General features: G+C 45.5%; 1 protein-coding gene across 1 annotated transcript in view; it reads left to right on the plus strand.

Annotated features, from left to right (window-relative positions):
* ERBB4 (erb-b2 receptor tyrosine kinase 4) overlaps nt 1-24,134 on the plus strand; it is a 483,510-nt gene that overhangs the window by 110,847 nt on the left and 348,529 nt on the right. The window contains exon 2 of the mRNA XM_058809969.1: nt 16,371-16,522. Within this exon, the coding sequence (XP_058665952.1) occupies nt 16,371-16,522 (152 nt within the window). The remainder of the gene's footprint in view (nt 1-16,370; nt 16,523-24,134) is intronic.

Raw genomic sequence — 24,134 nt, forward strand, 5'->3', positions numbered from 1 at the left:
AAGTGCTGTAGTAAATCAGAGATGTAGTTTTGGTGTTTTGATAAAAAAAGGGAGGTGTGGTTTGCAAACTGTGGGGTCTTCCATCTTCCTCAACACCCCAAACTACAGGTTACGTTTCCTAAAAGCACTTCTTGACTCTCCTGATGGCCCTGAATTAGTGAGGGCACTTTGGGATCCAGAAAAAAAATATATAGGAAAAGGAAGGGATGGAAAAGGAGGAGCTGCCTGGTGTGGTTTCAGATTGCATCAATTCTGTTTCTGCCATGATGCATTCAGCTTTTGCTATGTGCAAATCCATGTGCTGACAACACCAGGAGAAGAACTTTTGGAAAGGAGCATCAATTTGACAGCAGGGGAGTGTGCACTGGCGTCCCAGGTGGTCAGCTCTGTTAGTAAACAGGACACAAAGGAGATAAAAAAGAAAGTAATTTTGACACCATAATTTCTACTTCTCCCATTACAAAGAAATTAGGAACAGGATGTATTTTGAAATAAAAAGCAGCCGGTTGTATAATACTGCTACAAAGTACCTGAAGGAAGGATCGTGACAGAATCAAACTGCCACAAAGAAAAGCAGTTGTGGCTGTGGAAAAATAATTTTGGTGCTTTTCCTACTCAAATACAGGTATGTGGAGGAACATCACAGCATGACAATGAGGTGATACTTGTCATTTGCATGACAGAGACAAATTAGAATCCAGCCATCTCAGGGTGGGAACGATTTTCTTGAAAATTAATGACTTGATTAGAAGGAGAAATGAAGCTTCTTCAAGGGGACATGCAAATAAAGGAGGAATCACTAAAACTGTCACCTGGTGTAAAGCGAACATTACACAAAGAAAGATTGGTGGGATAGTCTACAAAGACAAATTTGATGTGATATTAATCACACAGCACCAGTGGGCACAGGGAGGAGAGGGAGAGGAAGGATTCAGCATGTGTGTGACTTGGAGAGGTGTTTCCAGCTGAAGCAGGGGAGGAGTATCCCATTCATCCCATTCCCCAGGCTGGGTGCATCCCCTGCACCCCCAGGCTGGGGTGCCACACTCAGGGGAGTTTTCCAGGCCCTGGATTTTTCTGGGTAGTGCTGCCACTCTCTCCAAGCCCAGTGGAAGAGGTTTGCCTCCTTTCACCTGCAGACAAGGGCCACAGAGAGCCATTAATTGCAGTAAGTGCTTATTGTTCTTTAGTGGCGAATCTGCAGAGTGTGGTGGGTATTTTTGTACTGGGCATTTCTGCACTGGGCATTTCTGCCACCTTGTGAAGGCTGACCTAGAGCAGAGGCTAGGCAGAGTTAAAGAATAAAGTAGGGATTTATTAAAAGGATTTTCTCAATGGATCCACCTTGGGCAGCTCAGCCAGGGCTGCACCCCAGATGAACCAAAATTGTCACAAAATGGATGACCCATGACAGGGTCTCTGTTTTGGTTCATTTTACATATTGGAGTTAATTGTCCATGTATAGCTTTAGCTTAGGAAGTTCCATCCTTCTTGTTTTTCTCTCTTCAATTCACCATTGTTTATACTTTTTGAAGCTTAGAACAGCTGTCCTTGGACAAGCTGGAAAAGGATTGTTCTTCCCCTACTCTGTGAAGAGAAATTGCTAACACTTAATATGAAGCTCAGAGCTACACACTAAAGCAGCACAGAATCTGAGAAATATAAAAGCTAAAACTCAGGGCATCAGAGTGGGGCCATGAAGAACCAAATCTACAGGGACAATTTGTTTGGAGTTCAAGCCCAATCTTACCTTCTTAGGGAAGGGACGTGACTGAGGGCAACCAAGGCAGCTGAACCAAAAGTGGTGCTTTTCTTAAGCCCAGGAGTATTACCTGCATTAATGACTACAGATAAGTGGAATATTCAGAGGGCTGTGGTTTGAGCTTGAGGTGTTTTCTTAGGTTTTCACTGAGTCCAAGTGGCCTGTAAGGTGTGTATTTTTCTATTTCTGTGGCTGTGGAAATTCACAGGCCTTTCAGCCTGATGTAGGTAACATAGTAGTACCCAAAGCTGTTCATCAAACACTGTTTTCTCTTGTGCAGCACTACCAATGCAAAGAAGACTGATACCAACTAGTTCTCTTAATTACGTCAGATTTATCAAATGTAAGTTTGATGGAAATTTGTCATGGTCAAGTGAGGCATCTTGCAGAGACCAAGGAGAAAATGAAAGTCCCGTCCCATGCTCTAGCTGCAGCTGACAAAAGCAGGTATGAAGATCAGCTGGCAAGCTCATGATGGGGTGATTTCTGTTTCCTTGGCTGCTGAACATCAGCACCAGTGGCACTGAGGCAGCCGTGTACTCTTTGGGTGGTGATGCCAGGGACAAGCAGGGTGGATTTCTGCTGCTGGGAGAAGCAGATTTTTGGCCCATGTATCTGCAGGCTCTGCCAGAAGCCCTGGAAGAGTTTTCATACTTTCAGACATATTTTTACAACAATATGGCTTAGATTTTGTAAATTATAAGGAAGGCGTGCGTTACTGAGCATATGATTTTCCTCTGGGAGCTAGGGCTCAGCTCAGGCAGGATTTGTGGCAAGTCCTAGGGGCAGGAGCCACTTGTTTTCATTCCCAGTGTTTCCCCACATGTTCTTGGTCTGCCTACTTTACAAAATGCCTGTTTTAGTGTTGGTAAGTAGTGTGAAACACTTGGTTTTCTAGCTGCATTGTACCTGTATCAGAACAATTCCCAAACATACTCCCTCCAGGCCAGCCATTGCCACCTGGAATTCCCTCTGCTTGCAACATGGCTGTGATATATATTCTTTTCTGTTTGCCAGAAAATAAGTGTGCTTTGCTGGTCCATACAGGGCATTTATTTTCCTGAGATCAGGGTGATGGCTTCCTGCAAAGCCACAAGAAACCTTGTGAAAATCAACATTGGCACATGTGTGTAGTTTTCACACTTATTGTTGTAGGCTTGAACAAATGCCCTCATGTGTTCACATTTAACATGCTGGGTGCACATTTCTGTGCTTTTTCATGCTCTCAAAACATGATCCTGTACAGTCACTTCATGCTTTGTTTGCTTGTTTTAAAGTAACGTGACACCAGCCTGGGAAAGACTGTAATAGCAGGGCAATGAACTCTCCAGCTACGAATTTCTCTTGATTTGCAACAGAAAGTTTTGAAGCCTCCACCTTTTTGCTGCTGTTTGAAAGCAGTCACTTGGACTGTCTTCTTATTACCCATGTATATTTAAACATAAATTGCATCTGACTGCAGTGACACTAATTGAGGTGGAGGCACTGAGACGCAGCCCCCCTTGCGGGGAGCGTGGCCAATAAACCTGCCGTGACTGGCAGCTGTTTCGACCACTTTAGACAACAGCAATTTCAGAAAGTGTCCTTCCCCTTCTCCTTGACAAGGAGGGGACAGCCAGGCCCCCTCTGAGGCATCCATGACCAGAGAAAGCACCCAGCTTTCCCAGGGTGTTGCCTGCTGTCTTTTGTAATCGGGGATTTCAACCCCACCCTTTGCTAAAATATAAAAGGATTTTGCGTTATCTCAGTGGTTTTATAACAGCCCAGCAATGTGCACCTGAGGTATTTGACCAAATATTATTAAAACTCTGCAAGGGCTGATAATCCTGGAAGTAGTGCGACGCCTTCCTGTGACATTGAAATCATTCAGTAATTTTACAGTACATTTGAATTTTGGCATTGTTCAGCCGCTCGGTTCCCATTAACTTCGCCTGGAATTTCTTATGTCCGTGCACACAAGCGAAAGTGTCAAGTTTCTCCTTCATGCTCCAAAACGCCACCTGAATCACAATTGTGCTGCAGCTAATTGTTATTAATTAAGCTGTTCCTAGCAGTCCAAGCTGGATTGTGCTTTTCTCTGCGTGTAATGAGAAGCGAAGGCGTTTAGTAAGCACAGCATTTGGTGGGGGGTGGGAAGAACAAGACAGCCCTGCTCTTGGGAATACCTCTGTGAGATGCTTTTGGGGAGGGTCTGGCTGTTTGTAAGGATGGGGCCACCAGCTCAGGCTCCATCCCACGAGCTCTGTTGCCCTTGGCTGTGTTTCCAGTCGCAGGCAGGCAGCTCCAAGGGCGTTCTGCAGCGGGTGAGTTTGCACGGAGCCGCTCCGGCCGCACGTGCTCCCGCATCACTTAAGCACCAGGCCTTGGCCGAGAGCCCCCGGCACAAGGTTTGCCCAGGGATCACATGGCAGGTGCCCTGTGCCCCCTCTGCCACCTGCCTCTGCTCTCCCAGCTTCAGCTGAACGGGATTGTGGAGTGGAGGGAGCGAGAGGAAGGGATTAATGAAGTGGAGACCCTGGGAGCAGCCTCCTCACAGAGGGAAAATTGGGAAAATTGCTTCCTGGCTTTTCCTCTCAGTGAGGCTGCAGAGGAACATGCCTGCTGCTCTCTGCCTGGGCAGGAGCAGTGAGCCACCTGGCATTCATCTGCCTTCTTTTGTGTTGGCCTGTGAAAATAAAGTCAAGTGGGGAGGACCTTGGGCAGAAATGTCATCTTCATGTGAGAGGCAGCAATAGGAAGCTGCTTCTGCTCTGTGCCATCCAAAAAGAGCAACCTGCCCTCTGTTATGTCTTTTATCCCCCTTGCCTTGTCCTTTTGTCCTCTTATCCTTGCCTGTTGTCCTTTTGTCCCCCTTGCCTTGCATTAAGAACCAGAAAACAGATGATTTTGGCAATGGCTGCGGGCTGTTATTCTAACAGTGAGATAATGGTTACCCTGTGCAGGATGAGAGGTCAGGAATAGTCTTGGGACTTCTCCAAGTTCTAAAGGATGGGGAATGGCTTGGTGTGCAGACCTCAGAAAGAAGCCCAAGGGCACAGTCTGGTGGTTGCTCCAGATTGCTCACTTGGAGCCTTGCTGGAGCGAGCAGGGTGGAAAGGGAGAATTCCTGGAGAGTCATCATGGGTGGATGGGAATCTTCTGCACCATGCTTAATCTTGGAAAATCCTGCAGATTTTCTCCTGCCATTGCCTCCACATGCCACTCAACTGAAGCTTTAATCTGCCCATGCATCCTCCTGGTGCTGCCACCACTTTTCTGGGGTCAGAGTTTTATATGGCATTGCATTTCTTTCATCCCAACAAATTCCCTGGCATTTTGCTGTGACATGTCTGTTCTTCTGCTGGTGGTGTTTGCAGGAGAAATGACCAAATCTCAGCTAGCAGCCTGGGATGGGACCTGGAAGTCAGGGAAAGGCTTTATGGCTGTTTGCAGGGTAAAACCCCTCACCCTGCACTTATAACTTCCTCCCAGGGCTGCTGTTTGTGGCTCCTGTGATAAACTAGTCCTGCTGCTGCTGAGTGGAGGATTCTAAACTAATGGTGCTTCTGCTCCCGGGATTTACCATTTGGAAGATGCTTTATTGCTGTCTTGTGACATTTCCCTGCACTTTTATGCTCATTTATGTAACTGATTTCTTTGATTTATGGCAGGTTTTCTTCATGTGTAACAATGTCATAAATTGCACAGCCCTCTTTTTAAGAGGTTATGAATGTGAGATATTCAGTAAACTATGGCATGGGGGAAAGGGTGGGTGCCTTTTGAAGAGGCTTTTGACCCCAATCCCAAATAAAATAACCCGTTCTCTCAAAAGAAATCAGACGCAAGCATCAAAATAAGTTAGTATAGTCTGTTTATTGACTAGCCAGCTGTTTGTGGGGCTTTTTAGTGCAAAATGTAAGTTATTCATATAGATAAAAGGATGCATGAGGCCAAACCCACAGAGTGGTTTGTGGGGTGATCCCTGGAGCTTTGTTATCCAGGGTCTGCAGAGGCTTTCAGAGAAGCAGCAAATGAATGTTGTTCTTTCAGTAAACCTTTCTCTTCCCTTTCTGTTTGTAAACCTGCTCTTTGAGATGTTGCTATTTTTTAAGACCCTCAAACAAGCTCATATTTCCAAGGAGTGTTCAGTGGCCATCAGGGATCCAAAGCCTATCAAAGGCACTGGTCAGGCCTGTGAAATAAAGACCTTGGGTTTTGATTGTGTTGGCATCTTGCTTTGTAGGGGAAGAGAAACAGCACATTTAAAAATTACTTTCTGAGTTCAGCTGTCAGAGAAGCTTTCTGTTGACCTTTACAAATTGATACCGTCACAATCAATGGACAGAAGTTTAAGGGCAGTCTCTGGGGTAGGGAGGCAGGAAGGAATGAACCCAAAGGTTTATAAAATATATATGGAGTGGGTTTTAAAAAGCCCAGCAGAAATAACAGCAAGTATTAACAGGGAGCGTGGTTGAACAAACTGTTTCATGAAGAATTTATAATATCTGGTTCTAAGTATGGTTAGTTAAAACTTAGCTGTTGGGATGATTCCTGAAAGTATATAAAACTAAAAATAAGAAATAAATGTGCCTTGGGTTGGTGCAGTGCAGCAATAGGTGGGTGAGGGAAGCAATTAGAGATGCTGAAGTTGCTTTGTGAGATTGAACTACAGGAAAGCTGCATTTGAGGTGCAGCCTGGACTCCCCCATGCTCCCTCCAGCCTTGGGAGGCAAAACCACGGACAAAAGCTCAGGAGGAATGGTGTGAAGAGGAGCAGCCAGTCTGTGATTTCAGCTGCTGCCTTGCCAGTTTTTAAGGAATCCGTGAGACACGCTGAGGAGCTCCTGGAAGGCAAGCACGCAGTCCTCCCCTCCCAGGGGTAAAACAGGCAGAGGCTTCAGTGCTGCAGGAGCTTGCCCTGAATATTCTGCTCATGTTCAGGGAGGTTATCAGCACACCAGGGATGGGCTGTTCAGAAGAGGCTGCCTCCACACTGGGGCTGCATGTTCTTATGCGCAGCATATTGAGGAAAAAAATAAGGGTTCTTGCCTAGACTTTATGTACTGAAAGTTTGTTTTTCCTGCCTCTAAAGTGCTGTCTGAAAGCACCTGTTTTAATAAAACATACGGGGTTTATTACTTAGTGCAGCCATGGGCAATTAGGCAAATAGAACCTTTGGTGTAAGGAAGTCTTGTGTAAGAGAGCACATTAATTCTTTGACTTGATGACCACAGCATATACAGCCTCCACAGACTCCAGGACGTGGTCTCTGTCCCTAGCCCAGCATATTTTGGCTCTAGATGAGGTGTGGCATCCACCTGGGTGTTCAGAGAGCCTCAGCACAGCCCTGCCTTCCCCTCATCTGCAGTACTCCCAAGTCCCAGTAATTTCCATTTCAGCTGTCTTACGGGAGCTGGATTCTCCTGCCTGCTTGACAAGGTTATCGTGTTGCTTGAGAACCTGTTATTTTCATTAATGAAAAATAAACTGCATTCAGTCCCAATTTAATAGATGTGTGTGTATTGGCTCAAATAGGGTATTTCTGTCAGCACCTTCTCTTGCATTGCACAGTCACCTTGAAGCACTTGGGTGAAGCAGCTCTGAAGTGTTGCCTCTGTTCTTGCCTTTTGATGGGGACACCCAAACCCTGTCTTGGCCATTTCAGGTGTGAGATACTGGTTTTCTTTAACTGGTTTTCTTTTCTGTGAGATATTGGTTTTCTTTAACTCCCAGGTGTCTTTCCAGGGACTGTTTCAGTCCCCCTGCAGTTTTGCCTCATCGGTTTGCCAGAAGTTGGGAAGGCTGTTCTTTTCTTTAGGCATCGAAATTTCACAGTTCCTTGAATCACTTTATTAGGTGGTATTTGGGTTATGTGATAATTACTAATGTAATGCTAGGAAGATTTCTGTGGGTGATCTTGGGGAAATACCTTTTACATGTCACCAGTGGCTTGTGCTTAAGCTGTAATGAGGCGCCTCTTGCTGTGTGCTTTAGTGGTGACTAATTACCCGTGCTGCAGGAGACACATAACAGCACCTGTCCCACCCACCCGCTCCGAGCTGCAGCTCTTACATAAATGATGCTTAAATACTGCTAAGGGGGATCTGTCTGAGGGCTTTGGGAGCATCTTGCCATTATATTTTCAATCCAGTGCAGGCAGCCAGGGCTGCCATCCCGTTCCCGTCGCGGCGGCGGAATGAACGCGCTCCCCCGTGTTTGCACAGTGGTAATTAAAATGCATTTAAGTTGAGTGAGTGCTTGTGGTGTTTGGGGGCTCTCTGGGGAAGGCAGGAGCAGGGAGGGAGGCAGACAGGCCTGTGGCTGTCAGGAGCTCTGTGAGTCCTGGAGGAGTGGCAGGAGCTGCTGGGGAACGTGGCACCAGCGCAGCACCAGGGCAGTGCTCTGTGCCAGCTGGGCACCCCTGGAGACCCTGCCAGGGGCGAAAGAGCCCTTTGTGTCCCAGCAAAGCAGCCTGCTTGGGAGATGGGAAATGATTTTGGCCCAACTTCACAGCAGGTCTTACTTACTTGGCATGCCTTGCCAAATGGATTTTTGTTGAAGGTGCAAAAGACCAGACCAAGTGCCCGGTTCCCCTGTGCTCCCACCTGTGGGTGTGCCCCCCTGGTGCTTGTGGGTTTGTGCTCCATCATCTTCCCTCCCCTCCTTCCCTTGGCATTGAAAAAACAATCCAAATCCTTCTCACTGCTGGGACCTGTAGAGATTTCCACCTGGTAGGGAGCCAGGATATGCTGTGACACAGGGACAGAGGGACACAGGCTGCCCCTGCCGCTGCACTGGAGCGGGACTTGGGAAGAGTGAGGGCTGGAAAGCAGGCAGAGCAATGTTTGGGCACTCTTGAACCTTCAGCTTGGCACTTGGAAGAACACATGGCCTTGCATTATGGTCATTTATCTGCAGGCTTATTAGTCTCAGAAGGTATTGCTGATGGTCTGTGCTTTGGCGCTGTAGGTAGAATTTTGGTTCATGGCATTAAGGGTTGACCTAACAATCTTGGGAACTACATTCAAGTGCCTGACTAGTGCAGGAAAGTCTGTAATGTTCTTCTGCAGCAACAGGGAGGATGATTCCACTGTGTGATGGTTTAGAGCATCAATGTTTGCATGGACTAACTCTCACTCTGGAGTTGATTTCCGTGGGGAGGAAACATAGGTCAGGTGGAAAAGGGATGCTGGTGATATTTCTTTTGTACTGGGAGGTCCAGTAAGGAGCCCAGAATGGGAGCCTGGTAAAAGGTGAAGAAGCTGGAGGGCAGAGGAGACCAATGTTGTATTTCAGAGCTACTTGAAAATGGTTTTCTTGTCTTAAAATGCAGCCTTACCTGAGCTAAGGCAGGTGCTGGGAGCAGAGACCACTCAACTCTTCCTTAGATAATGTATGCTAATTGCTTGTTTGGATTATGTACTTCATTGGGAAGTAGCTCCCAAATGCTGAAGATATTTTGATAAACGAAGTTATTTTTTGCATCTGCTATGAAAATCCCACAGTCTTCCTAAGCTACCCTGCTGCATAAGTGGCTGTAAAAAAATATTTTAATTTTAAATGTTTTCCTACCACAACATGAGTGCTGGTAACTTGCCAGTTTGACCACTGGAGCCACCAACAGCTCCTCAAAGCCATCCTGATGGGGTTGGTGGGTCAGCAGCACGCTGCCACGTGTCAGCCCCATGTCACCTCCATCCCTCGGCTTCCCCACCAGCTTGGAGGCTTATCTGCTGCCTCCTTGTCAGAGTGAGTGCTTCCAGATTCACAGCAAGACCTCAAGGAGAGACAGATGACAGAGCAGATGGTAGATGACTAATTTGGCAAAGTTAGATGAGTGGAAATTGTTTGCTTTAATTGCTTGTCAAGTCCAGTACCTACATTGTAGTTAAGAAGTGACTATTTACCCTCAAACAGAACAAAATGTGGAAAGGAGGTGTGTGTGTGTTTGTTTGTTTGTGAAGAGTAGGGAGAAAAAGTGCAGAAATACACAGATAAAAAAAAAATTTGGTACCAAGGCTTGAGGCAGAAGAACCATTGTTAAAACTTCTTGTATTCACTTCTTCCTTTTTTCAGTAGTAGCTGTGGGATACAGATCCTGCTTAACATTATTCCTATTTATTCCTTTCCAGTTGCTGTGCCATAGTATAGATGTGTTTCTCTTTTAGTTCCTAAAACTAAAATAACTAAAAGAGAAACAATGCTGGAAATAGTGGCATAAAACAAGCTGGTGATGATGGCTTGATATGGTCAGTGCAAGTGAATATCCATGAAATGTTGCTGCTTAAATCTGGTCAACATTTTGATGGTGTTTTTTGGTTGGTATGAACAGGAAGGCACATCAGTAAAATATGCTGTGTGCCATCCACCAAAGGGATTTGGAGAGTTTGGCACAAGGAAGAGGTTCCATCAGCTCAGAAAAGCGTTATCACACATAGCTAATCCTTCTTGATGGAGCCACAATCACTGTCAGCCTCTGCTGTGCCCAGCTGTTTGTGTTCATAAAATTGGGAATGAGCTTCCATTTCTTGGTGGCACATGATCAGCCTCTCTTGGAGGTGGGGCCAGGCTGGTAACACACATCCTTGCAACTTTTCTGGATGTGCTGGAGAGCTGTATAAGATTATATTTGAGATTGTAGTGACCAAATTTGGTGAAATTAATTCTTTTGGTCCCTGGTGCTATCCAACACAGGGACGGCTGTGCAGGAGAAATGCTCTGGGGGACGTGTTGGTGCTGCCTGTGCTGTGTCACCTCATGCCAGTGACACCCTGACAGCTGGGCAGCAGCTGGGTGGCCATGCTGAGCTCCTCCTGTGGCCATGTGGCTGCCCAGGGGTTGATTGCATGCAACTGGATTCAAATGGGATGATGATTTTCTGGTGTAGAGCAGACCTTGCGGAAGGAAAACACTTGTGCCAGCTGAGCTTTTAATTAGGAGCACAGGGAAAATTATGCTCTCCTTCATTACAGTCTCCCACCTAGGGAAAGAAAGCCTCCAATTCCAAAGCACTCTCCCAAACCACTGGGAAAATTGGCTGGTGACCTCCAGGAGTGTTTTGCCTTCTCAGGGGAAACATCTGCAAGGCTCTAAGTGCACGCAGCCCTGGCTTCATTAGGACGTGCCTAATTGCAAGAAAATGCAGGGCTTTTGCAGCTCATTCAAGGAGAACTGTAAAATAATAATGAAAGGATTAAAAGTGTGTTTCCCCTTCCTGTGTGCCTAGGTGCCAGGGTGTTGCTGAGAGCGTGGAGAGAAAGAAGTGAATGGGGATTGCTGGTAATTAGCTGTTCCTTAAGGGGCTGGAGTATTCCCCCCGTCTGGGGGGGTCTTAACAAATTGCCACGAGTGTTTGCACTTATTAATAAACAGTTCTGTTAGCTGCCTTTCAAGGAAGCCTGATAATGGCGCTGTCTGTAAAAACGCAGCTAATTAAGTAAATAAGTGGGAAGTACAGGAGGAGAATGTGTTAGAAAGAGATGATGACTGTTGTTGGGCCTCATCTTTTATGGGGTGAAGGAACCTGTGATTATCCTTTTTATAAAGACATTCCTCAAAGCAGTAAGGCCAAGAATTTAAGGCTCCCTTTGTGTTTTTGACAAACTGATTGACAAAGGGAGGTTGTGCTGTCTCCAGGCTGAGGCTGGTGCTGGGCAAAGGCACTGCTCTCCTGCATCCTTGCCAAAGAGATAATAATAAATGTTTTATGATTCAGGGGAAAATATATTCAGATGCTTGAGATAACTCCCTTGGAGTTAGAGGAGAGGATGCCTCATCACTGCTTCTGTGAGTGTGCTTTGGGAGAGGAGTGAGACAACACCAGGATTTCAGATGGGGGTGACCGTGGTGGAGATAATGGATTGCACTCTTCTTTAGCTCTCCAGATGTAGGCTGATCTGGAAAGGGGCTGAATAAGAAATGATCTCCTTCCAACAGTTAATCTGGGAGGATTATAAAATCCATTAGTATGAGAAGCAGCAGAATGAGATGGAGGCAAGTGTGATTTCTTAATTTAACGTATAGATTTATCATCAACAGAGCAGAGCAAAATAATGGGCTAAAAAGCAGAATCTAATGGACATTTCTAAATGTCTCCATTATTTGCCACCCTTAAGTGAGCATTTGAATGATTTGGCTATTTTATGAAAAAAATGTCAATGGAAAATTAATTTCCAAGTCATGTGCATGAATATTGATGGAAAGCATCATTTCAATACAGACGATTATAACTGTTGTAATTGGGGCCATTAGGAGCTGAAACTCTGTCACTTCAGGTAGCTGGTGATAAGTAAACAACTGGCTCTGAAGTGTGAATGTGTGAGCAATGCCTGAAATCCACTTTTGTGGTGACCAAGCAGTGCTCTGCTCCAGCCCTCACCCAAAATCCCCCATGACTGGGGTGCAGGTGAGAAGTAGCCACTGCTTGGTGCCATCACTGCTGGTTTGGGATTTCCCAGGTGGAAGAGGCATGTCCTGGAGCTTTGGGATAACCCTAGGGGGTGACTCTGCACTTGAGCAGTCTGTGGGGTTTTTTGTCAGAGTGTGGAAAGAGCAGGAAGGGCTGAGCACGTTTGGGTGAAGAGATGGGTTTGAGAGGTGTCAGGAAATCAGGTCAGACTTGGGCAAAACATAGGGGAAATCTGATTTTCCTGGGTGAGCACTGGAGGTTTCCCTCATGGAGACACCTCCCCTGAATGAGGCAGAGAGTACATGACCAGAGATGCTCAGTAACAAGAGCAGTTCACACTAGAGGCACATCTAAAGCTGCTCCTCTTTGCCCTGTCTTAAAGACAGAGGATGAGTATTTTTTATTTAACCAGCACAGGCTCTGCTGCAAGAACAGCTAAAACACACAATCTTGATTTTTTTTTTTTTTTTTTTTTTTTTTGCTGCTCATCCATTTCTGGGGCTCTGTGAGACTACACATCTAACAATATACAGCAAAGTGCTTTGAAGAGGGCTCATGAAATACAGATTATGGTGGTTTTGCATGGTGTGACAAGGAAATTTTGTTGTGCTTGTGTTTATACCTGTATACAGCTGGAACATCCCTGTAAATTACATATTATTTTAGCACTTGATTTTAAAGAGCTGCTACAACACATAGATGCCTGTTGCTGTTCCAGGAGAGAAGCAGGAGTGAGTGGGATATGTTCCTGCTCTTGTTGAGCTCAGGGACAGAGGGACTGGGAATCTTGATGACTCCTGCTTAGTTCCCACTTCACACACAGTTCCTTCAGTGCTTTTTAACTGCCTTGGCAAATCAGACCCAGAACTTGGCAAATCTGCCCTGGAAAGGCTGGGAGTTGTCTTATATGGCTCAAAATGGGGCATAGAACTTTTAAAGCAGGAGTTCACAGCCTGCTTCTGGCTGGTGTCCCTCCCAGGTTTGTCTCCCTGGCACCAGTGGCCAACAGGAGCACCTTTGTCATTCATCCCTGCCAGCAGCATTTCCCTCTCATGGCAGGAATGCCTTTTTACCCCTTTGGTGGTTGTTTGCCTTGAAAAACCTGCCGAGAGCATCTCTCATCTCTCCGTTTTAAAGGATTCTCTGCAAGGCATGGGAGGTGCTGTCCCAGCCCTTCCTCCTGCAAGTGAAGGACCTAACCTGCTTTTCTTAAATACTGGCAGAGTTTCCTCTTTTGTGTTTTGAATGTGACATAATTATTAGGTGCATCAAAAGCATGCATTGCAAGGCTGAGACAGAGAGATTAATGACTTACTGTAATAATGGATTAATAATGATCCATGATTATACCCACATTTGCTTTGTGACTTCAGCTCGTTGTGCAGGTCAGAGCTCTCTCCTGCTCTGAGCTGTTTCTGCATCAGCTTGCACTGCTGGTTGGGTACCAAAGGGAAAAAAAAAAGTGAATTCTGCTCCCTTCAATTGATGTAGGATAATCACTTTTGGTGTGTGACTTGATTTGAGGCAATCTGTGACCAATTTTTTGTGGAAAGAAACTTCTCTTTTTAAGACAGACATTAAGTGCTATGAGGTAAATTTAAAGGATCAGCATGATTTATTCTAAATTAGCTTTAAAGGGGTTTTGTATTTTTTTTTTTTAAATCCTAAAGAATTGATTGACTAGCCATATCAAAAACTGGGAGAAGTTACTGCAGTGGTTTGGCTGTACAAAATTAACCTTGGTCAGATAAACCTCCTTGCCCTGGTTCATTCACATGTGGGCTGGCTTCACCCCTGCTGAATCCTCTTGCAAGAACAGGCTCCAGGTGTTCCTGCCTCCTCTCAGCAAACAAATGGCTGCATTAGCTTTCAGGAAACGTTTAATGGGTGAGCAACACGGAATATCAGTGTTGCAGTGCATGGCTTTATTAGCTGAGCTGCAGGAATTGTTTTCTGAGCTGTGTTGGTCCTTAGCACGGATTGCAGAATGGAAGGGAAGGTATTTATTAGTCCTTGGGAGCCTTGAGACAGAATAATACTTACCTGGCTGGAAATATGATCAGTCCTGTAATGGATACTGCTGTATTTAAGGAAGGAACACACAAACCCATTTTGTAAGTGCTAAGTAAGAATTTTTAGGTGCTCTGGCAGGCACGGGGATGTGTCTCCCTGAAGAGTTGGCACACAAGGGCAGATCTTGAGGCTTTTCTGAATAAATCTGTGTACATGAGCTAGGACAGGGCTTTGTATTTCAAAACTAAACATGTGCTCTCTCCCAGTTGCAGTGCTTAATCTTTCCAGTGTTCCCAGTCCACCAGAGATGAGTGAGGTCCCAGTATGACCATGTCTTTCCCAAAATAGCTGTTAAAAATATTATAAATGAAATCGTGTTTAGGTATGATTTACTCTAAGTGATAAGGTTTTACAGAAAATCTAAAAATTGGAATGTTCATGCTTTTAAGTTAAGCCTCAAAATGAGGTGATAACTTGTTTTAAAACCTGAGCAAAGCAAGCAGTTCTGCTTTCCTTCAACACAGCATAATGAACATAGGTCAAATATTTCAAGTTTTTAACTGCAGTGAGAACTTTGAAATTTGACTTTTGCCAGGTCGTAGAAATAAATAATATTCCAGCATTTCCTGTGGTGGGTAGACCCAATGCCTGTTTAGAGAAGCAGCCCTTGCAGTGCCTGTTCAGCTTTGGTCTGTGCTCTTTGGCCCCTGGAAACACAACCCAAAAGTGATCTGATCAACCCTTCACCCTGTGCATGGTTTGTAATGGTTGCCATTTTTGGGAAATTCCTTGGGAGAAAACCTTGGGCAGGTCGTGGGCTCCTGGCTGCCTCCTGAAGCCCTTTGCCAAGAGGCTGCTGGAAGCTCAAAGTGCCCCAGAACAAGAGCAAATAATTCTGCAGCAGAGAGAGTACAGATTAGAATTGTTCCCACTTCTAGTGAGAAAAAAAAAAAAAAAGGGGAGGGGGTATAGTAAATAAACAGTCAATAATTGTAGTACTCTGCAACCTAATTACTTTTGGTATTTATAAAAAGGACCTGCATCTTTCAAAATAGTGTGTGTTAGCCAATTTTACTGATTATGCCTCCAGTCATGGAGAGTTTTGTTTGTGTTGATCTGATCCAGAGGTGGGGTTGGCTCCAGAAATGCCATTCTTGTCAGGTTCCTGTTTTACATAATATAATGGCCATTTCAAAAGTTTAGATATACCCAGATTAATTTGCTCACAGATAAGAACAACCCACAAGCTGCTGATTAAGAGGAAAAGAAAGTTCATTGAAACAAACAAACCAAAACCAGCCCATAAACTTGACCATTTAAGCAGCATCCCTGTCTGAGCAGTGTGTGAAAAGGTGATCATGTAAAATGCTGCTTCTGGATTTATTTCTCTTTTTTTTTTTTTTTTTTTTTTTTGTCATTGCATGATGGCAGCAGGCTGATACCTTGAGCTGAGCTGGGGTTCTGTGCTGGCTTTTAACTGGGCTTCAAAACAGAGTAGAACAGAGTAGTGTAATATTAAAGAGTGTTCTTTGAAAACTGTACTAAGATGGTGTTTCCTGACATTTCTTTGCTGTGCATTCAGCCTGGGGACTTGTGGAGAGACAATGCGTTTTTTGCTGTTGTTTTTCTTCTATTTGATTGCTTAAAGCTGGGAAGAGCTGGGGTCTTAAGGAAAGTGATGGGGAAAACAATGTTGGGTGTAAGTCTTCTGCCTGGGTTGCTCTTGGCTTGTCCAAAATTCTATTCACAATAGTGAAAATGCTGAATTATCCAGGTCAGCTTGGATGCACAGGTGTCTCCAGCCTTGTGTCCTTCAGCCCATGATGGGACTGGCTCTGCCCAGTGTCTGATTCTGCCACTGGTGGAACTGGTGGGGCTTTGCTGAAACCTGAGTTTTTCCCTTTGGCTGCTGGGGTCAACCTGCTTGGCCTTTTTTCTGCATTTCTGCCTTTTTTTAGCCTTTCAGCATTTGGTGGTAAATACCAGCACTTCAGCCCATTTGATGTTTAAATTGCAGAGATGATCACAGGCTTTATTTCCATGTTCCTATCTCCACTGCTGATATTCAAGTGTGACTTGTGTGACCCAGCCCTGTGAATCATTACAGATTTTTGTTGCAACTCCCTGTATCAGTTTATACAGACTTTATTGTGCTCCAGTGCCCCTGTTCCACAGTGGCCTGATGGATTGTGCTGTGTTTCTTTGCAGTGTGTGCTGGCACTGAGAACAAGCTGAGCTCCCTGTCTGACCTGGAGCAGCAGTACCGGGCCCTGCGCAAGTACTATGAGAACTGTGAGGTGGTGATGGGCAACCTGGAGATCACCAGCATCGAGCACAACAGGGACCTCTCCTTCCTGAGGGTAAGCAGCCTGCTCTTCTCCTTCCCTCCTCCTTCCTCCCTCCTTCCCTCTGCTTCTTTTTTTGGGGAGCAGCCGTAGGTGCTGGGCTGGAAAACACCAGGTTTCTCTGCCACCAGCTCTGCTGTGATGGAAGAGGATGATGAAATGCCAGGGATATGCAGACAAGAAGAGCAATGTCATTGCTGTGACAGGTGCTCTGAGTCACTTAGATTGATCAGGATGTGGGGGAGAAAGCTGTGCCACTGGAAGGTGACTCCTCGAAGCTCTCTCACTTTGTGTTGCCCCAGGGCGGGTTAGGTGGGGTTTGGGAAGGTCAAAGAAGCATGCAGATAAGCACTGGAGGACTGGGGAAGTTAATCCTAATAAAATGCTAGATATGCACTGATTTATAGACTAAGCAAGGGAAGAGCTCGGGGAAGTGTTTGTGGAGCATTTAAGAGAAAGAAAAAAGTGATTGCTGCATGAACATGAAGACTGGAGCTGTGAGCCTAACAATCTCCAGCATCCAGGGGAAGTCTGTGATAGATGAAGGCTTTACTGCTTTTGGGGAGCCCTGGTTGTGCATTTCCTCAGTCCTCTTTGCATCAAATTTTGGAATTTTGAAAGAACATTTCAGTATGGCTTGAAGATACCCTGTTGGCCTGCTGGCAGCCACAAGAGGGAAAGGTGAATATTGGGTTCAAAAAACTTAAGCCCATCATTATTTGGTATTTCACATTCTTTGTGTTTAAAGAAATATCCCAGTAAAGGAGTGTTCCAGGTGGGTATCTGAGGATGTGGCTGTAATATGGAAGGTGGGGCTGAGGGTAGAAGAAGCAGCCTGTACCAGTGTGGTTGCAGTCTGTGCTGTGATTGTACTCTCCATGATACAGATAAGGGTTAACACTGCTCATATTGCTCTCCTGTGCCTCTTAAAAATGCTGCTGTCATGCTGCAGGATGCGTGTCTGTGTGTCAGTGGCACGTTCCCGTGGCAGGAGAGCTGGAGTTTAAATCTGGCAGCAGGAAGAGGCAGTGGGAGGCAGCCCCAGCTGCTTGGGTTACACTCACTCGTTCCCTGTGCTGGGTCCTGGGTGAGCTGAGTGCTCAATTCCAGTCTGTCAAACTGTGAAACTGAAAACTTTCCACCACAGTTCCTAGCAAAGGCAAGCAGTGCGAATTCAGCCAAAATTCACGTTGAATTTTTTTGAGGTTTCACAGCCTTGCCACCCCATCCATTGGTGTATATTTACTCAACATGTACACCAGGCTGCTGAGAGATCTGTGAGCAAAACTCAGCCACCAGACACGTCTGGAGTAAAGTTTGGGGTGCTAATTGCACCCAGACTAACAGGTTGTCTGTTAATTTGAGTGCCAAACGCCTCGGAAGTGGATGGTGTCCGTACATTTCACAGTTGTGACAGGTGGGGAAAGCACACATGCCTTTGCTCTGAAATAGATCCAGCCTTGGTGCAGCTGGAGCAGCGTTGGACAGGTGGCAGATCCTCCTCTGTGAGGGCAGGATCCCTGCTCTGACTGGGGCATCTCTGCAGTTTCAGATGCCTGCTGGTTCAAATTCATGGCAGGCAGTCCTTCCGCCTCAGCTTTCCTTCCTCCTGCTGGGATTGAGGAAAGCAAATTACTTGGAAATCAGGAATTAGTGTTCCTCACAGAGGGCTGCCATAAGCAGTGTGAAATCTTGGTGGAAAGAAGGCAGTAAAATCAAATGAGATCAAGAAGGAAAGGGCCTTTTTAGTAAATGAAGGTGGTTTGGTCACCTGTGCTTTTTGGGTGACAGCTACTATTGCTTTTTTATTAGTTTTATTACTTCTTTTACCTGCATCTGCTCCCTCACAGATGTCTCAGCAAAAAAGCAGAACTTGAAACAAAACTCAGCAAAGTGGAAGGCCTAGTTAGTATGATAAATTGTAGTCATTAAAGAAGAAAACCAAACAGAAGAGAACATGTTCTCGGCGGGGGCAAATAAATAAATAAATGTTGGCACATTTACGCCGATAATTCGACATTCATTAGTCAGGCAGTATTACTCCTTTTATCATATTAAAAATGGTTTTAATGGCCAAATGAAGGTGGCAGATGGGACATAACTAAGAGAAAGGCTGTTTGTCTCTCTCAGACTTAAAAGTCTCTCAGACTTAAACTCTCTGTGCAACATCACGCTCCTTCAGCCTGCTCCAGTGTTTTGGTCTCTGCTGCAGGAATTGGCCTCTTCCTCCACCAAAAAGACTTCAGGTAGATGCTGGGTTATCTGTGTGCCCACCTGTCCTCTCTGCGGTGCTCAGCTTAGCTGGGCAACTCCAGGACAGAGGGAAGGCCTGGTAGGCTGTAGGCTTCATTGTTGCTTCATTTTTTCTTTATTTCCTCATTGAGTTCATTGCCTAGCTCTGAAGAGAGTGGTTAGGGATGTAGGTGTAAAGCAAATTTGATGCTTGATGAACCTTTCTTCTTTCTCTTTAAGTGACTACTCCCTTAGAATTTTGAAAAGATTGCAGCTTATCTGGCTAATGAATGTGTGAAAAAAACCAAAATTCGGCAGTGATATACTCATCTGTGTGGGTCAGTAAATGTGACAGGAAACAGAGCACTGTGTGTCATCTGCAAAGCATCTGGTACCTCAGGTGGCCTTTAGGCAGCTCTAGGAAAAAAATGTGTCACGTTTGCACTGGCACATGTATGTGACTCTAAATAATTACCCAGATCTAAACTGGGTGGAAGAACTTGAGCTGTTCTAACAGTGGCATGGAGCAGAGGAATCCTGCAAGTCCCACCACTTTGGACCTGCCCAAGGCATGGTGATGTTCACAGAGGAAAAGGCATGCTGAGCCTTTTCATCATGCAGTAATAAACAAATAGCATAAATGAATTGAAGTGAAAAAACCCCATAATTTTATTTACCCGGCAGAGGAACATTAACAGATCAGCATCTCATCTCTCATATTTATTTAGACATTTATTCCCTAAGTAGATTTGCTTTATGTCTGTGAGTTAGCTCGCTGGATATCTGCTGATGAAGACTAAGAGGGGCTGTCTGTCACCTGAATGAAGTGCTCAGCCACTTCAGCTTCCAGCCCAGTCTCGCAGACATCTTTTATGGAAAATCCTTTCCTTAGGGTTTTTCCTCCTGAGAAGCTGAGAGGCCTCAGGAACAGAATGCAAACATTGATTATCTGCTGCTGTGGAATGCAACAGGTGGATCTGTGATTGGCCCATATTTGTTGTTTCTAATTAATGGCCAGTCACAATCAGCTGGCTTGGACTCTCTGTCCAAGCCACAAGCCTTTGTTATCATTCTTTACTATTCTATTCTTAGCTAGCCTTCTGATGAAACCTTTTCTTCTATTCTTTTAGTATAGTTTTATTATAATATATATCATAAAATAATAAATCAGCCTCTGAAGCATGGAGTCAGATCCTTGTCTCTTCCCTCATCCGAAAATCCCTGTGACCACTGTCACAGCCCTGCAGTTCACAAGGTGCTGGATTTCTGATTGCATGTGCCAGTTGTTCCTTTTCCTGATGTTCTTATATGTGAGCAGGGCAGGAGGACATGTAATCTGTGTTACTTTAATATCTATTTTATTTTGGTTCCTGTATGTGTTATAGTCTGGGTATTGCTTTCCTGTGAGCAAGTGCAATATGAATTCGTGTTCTGCATGTGCTGCCTCCAGCTCTGCTCCTGCTGCTTGGTGCTTCCCTGCGCTGTGACCACAATGGAGTCATGGCAGAGGAAAGGAGTAGCAGGAAAATTGTAAGGACAGATATTCCTGACATCTGGAGCTGCTGCCTACCTTGGGTCTGGTCCAGGAGAGAGCTGAGATTTAGCTCCCTGCTTTGGACTTCAGAAGAAAAAACCCTTGAGGAAAGCTCAGGTTGTTCACTGGTTCATGTTGCAAACAACTATTTGAATAACAGAAGGGAGAACCTATTTTAGTTTTGCTTGGCAGAGCTGGCAGTTCCTATTGTGGGCTGTACTTATTTCTTAATAACATCTCCATATTCAATTTTCAAACTAAAATGCACAATTAGTGTATCACATACCAATCTTCTGCAAGTGCTTCTGTTAAACACATTTGGTAAATGAGAGTTATCTTTGACTAATCCCCTGGCTTTTAGCAATTCACAGTCAGTAAATTGTCTTCTCAAGCCCAGATTTTATTTAACCAATTCAATTTATTTATTTTTAAATACATGATCAAAGTTCTATGCTGTTCCCTGCCATAACTCTCCCAAGTGATTATGAAACTCATTTTTAACCACCATCAACAATCTTCAAAAATTATCTACCACTGCTTTATGGGTTTTATTTCCATTTACCTCAGCAGTGCTTGTGTAGCACCTCCAGCCACACTTGCAGGGCACTGTCTGGGTGGGTATTTCATGGTGAATATTACATTTATTGCAGAGATGTAGAGCCCATCTCCCCTCTGTCAGCACTCATGGCCTGGTGCTTGGTGAGAACCCCTGCCAGCCCCACCTTACCCTGTTCCTTACATCATATTTTGGCTCTTTGGCAGGTGGGATTTGTCCATTTGGAATTTATGTTCTTTGCTATTGGTTGTGTTTAATGTTTGGAGGAAGTTTTGTGGAGCAAACCCCTCTGCAGGGTGAGGACTGCCAGAGAGCCAGGGGAAGAGTTGGGTTGCCAATGCATTCAGAGCTGCTGCTGTTTAAAAAACAGAACTGGAGTGGTTTTAAAACACTTTTGGGTCTTTTATAGCAAATCAGGGCAAAGCAGACTCTTTTGCAAGCTCTGGTGGCAGAGCTGAGAGGAGATGTTGGCACAGAAAGAGTCTGCATCAGAACAGGCGTGTCAGATGTAGGGAGGTGTAGAGGGATAGAATATAAGAAAATAGTGTAGAAAGTAATCTTACCCCTAAGGAGTTGCAGCTGGGTCAATTATCAAAGATTAGGAGCAGGCCTGAATTTAACAGGCCACAGCTGTAAGCAATGAGAAGAAGATGCTATAAAAGAGTGGGGTGGCTGGGTGAGAAGGAAACTGGGGTCAGTTGGCTGCTTTGTGAAGAAGAAAGAGTCAGTGCTCTGAGGAGGTGCCCATGAGAAACACCAAGAAGGTATGGAACTTTTGTGATAAGGAGACAACAGCATTGGACCCCTGTGATAAGATGACAACAGGGAGGGGGGTTTTGCAGGGATGGAGAGCATTGCTGGGCAGAGCAGTGTGATGCTGTGTGGGGTTCCTGCACAGCACTGCATCCCTGCTGCAGCACAATGGTGTCTGACTGCCCAGCTGCCAGGCTCCAGTCATTCCCTGCACAGCAGAAGGGGCTGTGCAGTTCTGTGCCTGTCAGAGCTCCCAGAAGGGCTGTGGGGTGGCTGTGTCTCTGTACAGGGGGATGGATTTTCCCCAGAAGTGCCAGGAGAGCACTGCAATGTGGTCCTACCCCAGAATGGGGGTTTCCAGGAGGGGTTTGCTGTGGCATTTGTCATGCAGTGAGTTGTATGCCTTGCCAGGGTGTGTTTTATCCTTGGCTGGCAAGAGGCAAGGTGGCTTCCAGGTAATTGCAGACAAGGAAATTGAGCAGATTTATTTATGTGTTCCTGATTGTTCTGCCAGGACCTTACCTGATAGAAAACAAAACATGGACAACAAAGGTGTGATGGTCAGAGCTGTGCATGCTATACTGGTGCATTTTGAAGGCTGACCTAGAACAGAGGCCAGACAGAGTTAAAGAATAAAGCAGGGATTTATAAAAGGCCTCAATGGATCCACCTTGGGCAGCACAAGAGCCCAGCCAGGGCTGCACCCAAGATGAACCAAAATGGTCACAAAATGGACAACTGGTCATGGGGTCTCTCACTTTTATAAGTTCTGGTCCATTTGCATATTGGAGTTAATTCTCCAATTATAATTTTAGGTTATGAAGTCCCATCCTTCTTGTTTTTCTCTCTTCAGTCCACATTGTTTGTGCTCTTGGACCTGAGATTTGGATCATTTGTCCTTGGTCCCCAGCTAGAGAAGGAATTGTTTTGTCTCCCTGCTCTGTGAAGAGAGCTCACCATCCCCTAATATGAAGCTCAGACCCAAACACTAGAGCAGCACAGAATCTGAAAAATATAAAAGCTCAAACCTGAGGCATCAGACAAATCTGGGTGGAAAGGGGACACCTCCAAGTTGCTGTTGAGCATAACTGCTGTGCTGGGTGCGTTATAGGAGGCCAGTTGCATGCCAGGCCACGTTTGTGGCGTGGACAGAATGTTTCACAGGGGCTGTGATCAGCTGCCAGCTGTGCTGGCTGAACCTGAGCTGAGTTTCAAGTGAGCTGCATCCCAGGCTCTGAGGATGGAGTGGGAGCAAAGGCTAATTGCAGAAGGCATGTGTGATACAGCTCTGCTGCTCAAGGATTTAGGCTTCTTCTGCCATTTCCCATTGCTTGTGTAGAAATAACAGCTTGAAATGATCACAGCAGTTTAAACTCTTCTCAAAATGCCTAGGAAGCAAGGAAGGGAATGCCACAGATTTGTCGTCAGGCCTGTCCTGTGCAAGTGGGTTCTGAAATGCTGCAGGCACAGTGAGTAGCTGAATCCCAGGCACTGCTGTGGTCACTGGTGTTCCCATGGCTCTCATCCCTTTATATTGACAGATGTCACACTCCTCATAGTCCCTAACAGAGAGTCAGCCAGCTCCATCCTGACCCCACCACTCCCAGCTGGCAGGGAAAAGGCATCCAGCACTTCCTGACCTAAATGTCTTCAGAGGTGTTACATGATTTTTGTGCTGCTGTTGCTTATCCCCCAGGTATGTCCCTGTAGCTCTGCAGGCTGGCCTGAGCAGCCCCTGTGCCTCCCTTGGATGCTCAAAATCCCCTTTTTTAACACTGCCTGTCATGGTTTCAACCCAATTTTGTAGGCACAGGACATGGTGCTGCTGATTTGGTGTCTAAGCTTTAGGATGCTGCTGCTGGATGCAGTTTTGTAGCCCATACCTCCCCTTCCTTCTCCCTAAAAAGCTGGGTCAATATACAATTAATCCTCAAACTGAGTTTGCCAGGCTGTAGCCAAATTTGTTAGCAAATATTGTACCAAATTTGTAGCATATCTTATTTAGCAATTATTTTTGGTGGCTTGGTATGAAAGGTGCATTTGAAATTACCAGTGGTGTTTAGGAGCAGAGCTGGGTGCTGTGGGGATGCAGAGCTGGAATCTCTGGAAATGCAGAACTGGAATCTATGGAAGTGCAGAACTGGGTGCTGTGGGAATGCAGAGCTGGAATCTGTGGAAATGCAGAGCTGGGTGCTTTGGGAATACAGAGCTGGAATTTCTGTGAGTGCAGGCTCCTGTTTTGGTGCAGCAATGAACTGAGGAGTGAAGCTTTGTGTCTGTGCCTGCTGAGTGCTCTGAGGCTCCCCAGCAATCATTTTTTTGGGGAAGGGAGTTATGGAGGATGGCTGCAGATTTCCAGGATAGCCTGAGTGTAATGGGGATGGCACTGTGCTGCTCCTCACATCCCACCTGCTGCAGGGTGCCCTTGTGGGTGCTGCCAAAGCCACTGGGGCAGTGACAGCCACATGTCCATGTCCCCAGGGCTGATTTGCTGTGTGAAACTCAGGCCATCATCCTCATGGGGTGACAAATATCAGTCTGCCCCTTGCTGT

The sequence above is a fragment of the Ammospiza caudacuta genome, chromosome 8, assembly GCF_027887145.1.
Source record: "Ammospiza caudacuta isolate bAmmCau1 chromosome 8, bAmmCau1.pri, whole genome shotgun sequence".
Classification (NCBI taxonomy): domain Eukaryota; kingdom Metazoa; phylum Chordata; class Aves; order Passeriformes; family Passerellidae; genus Ammospiza; species Ammospiza caudacuta.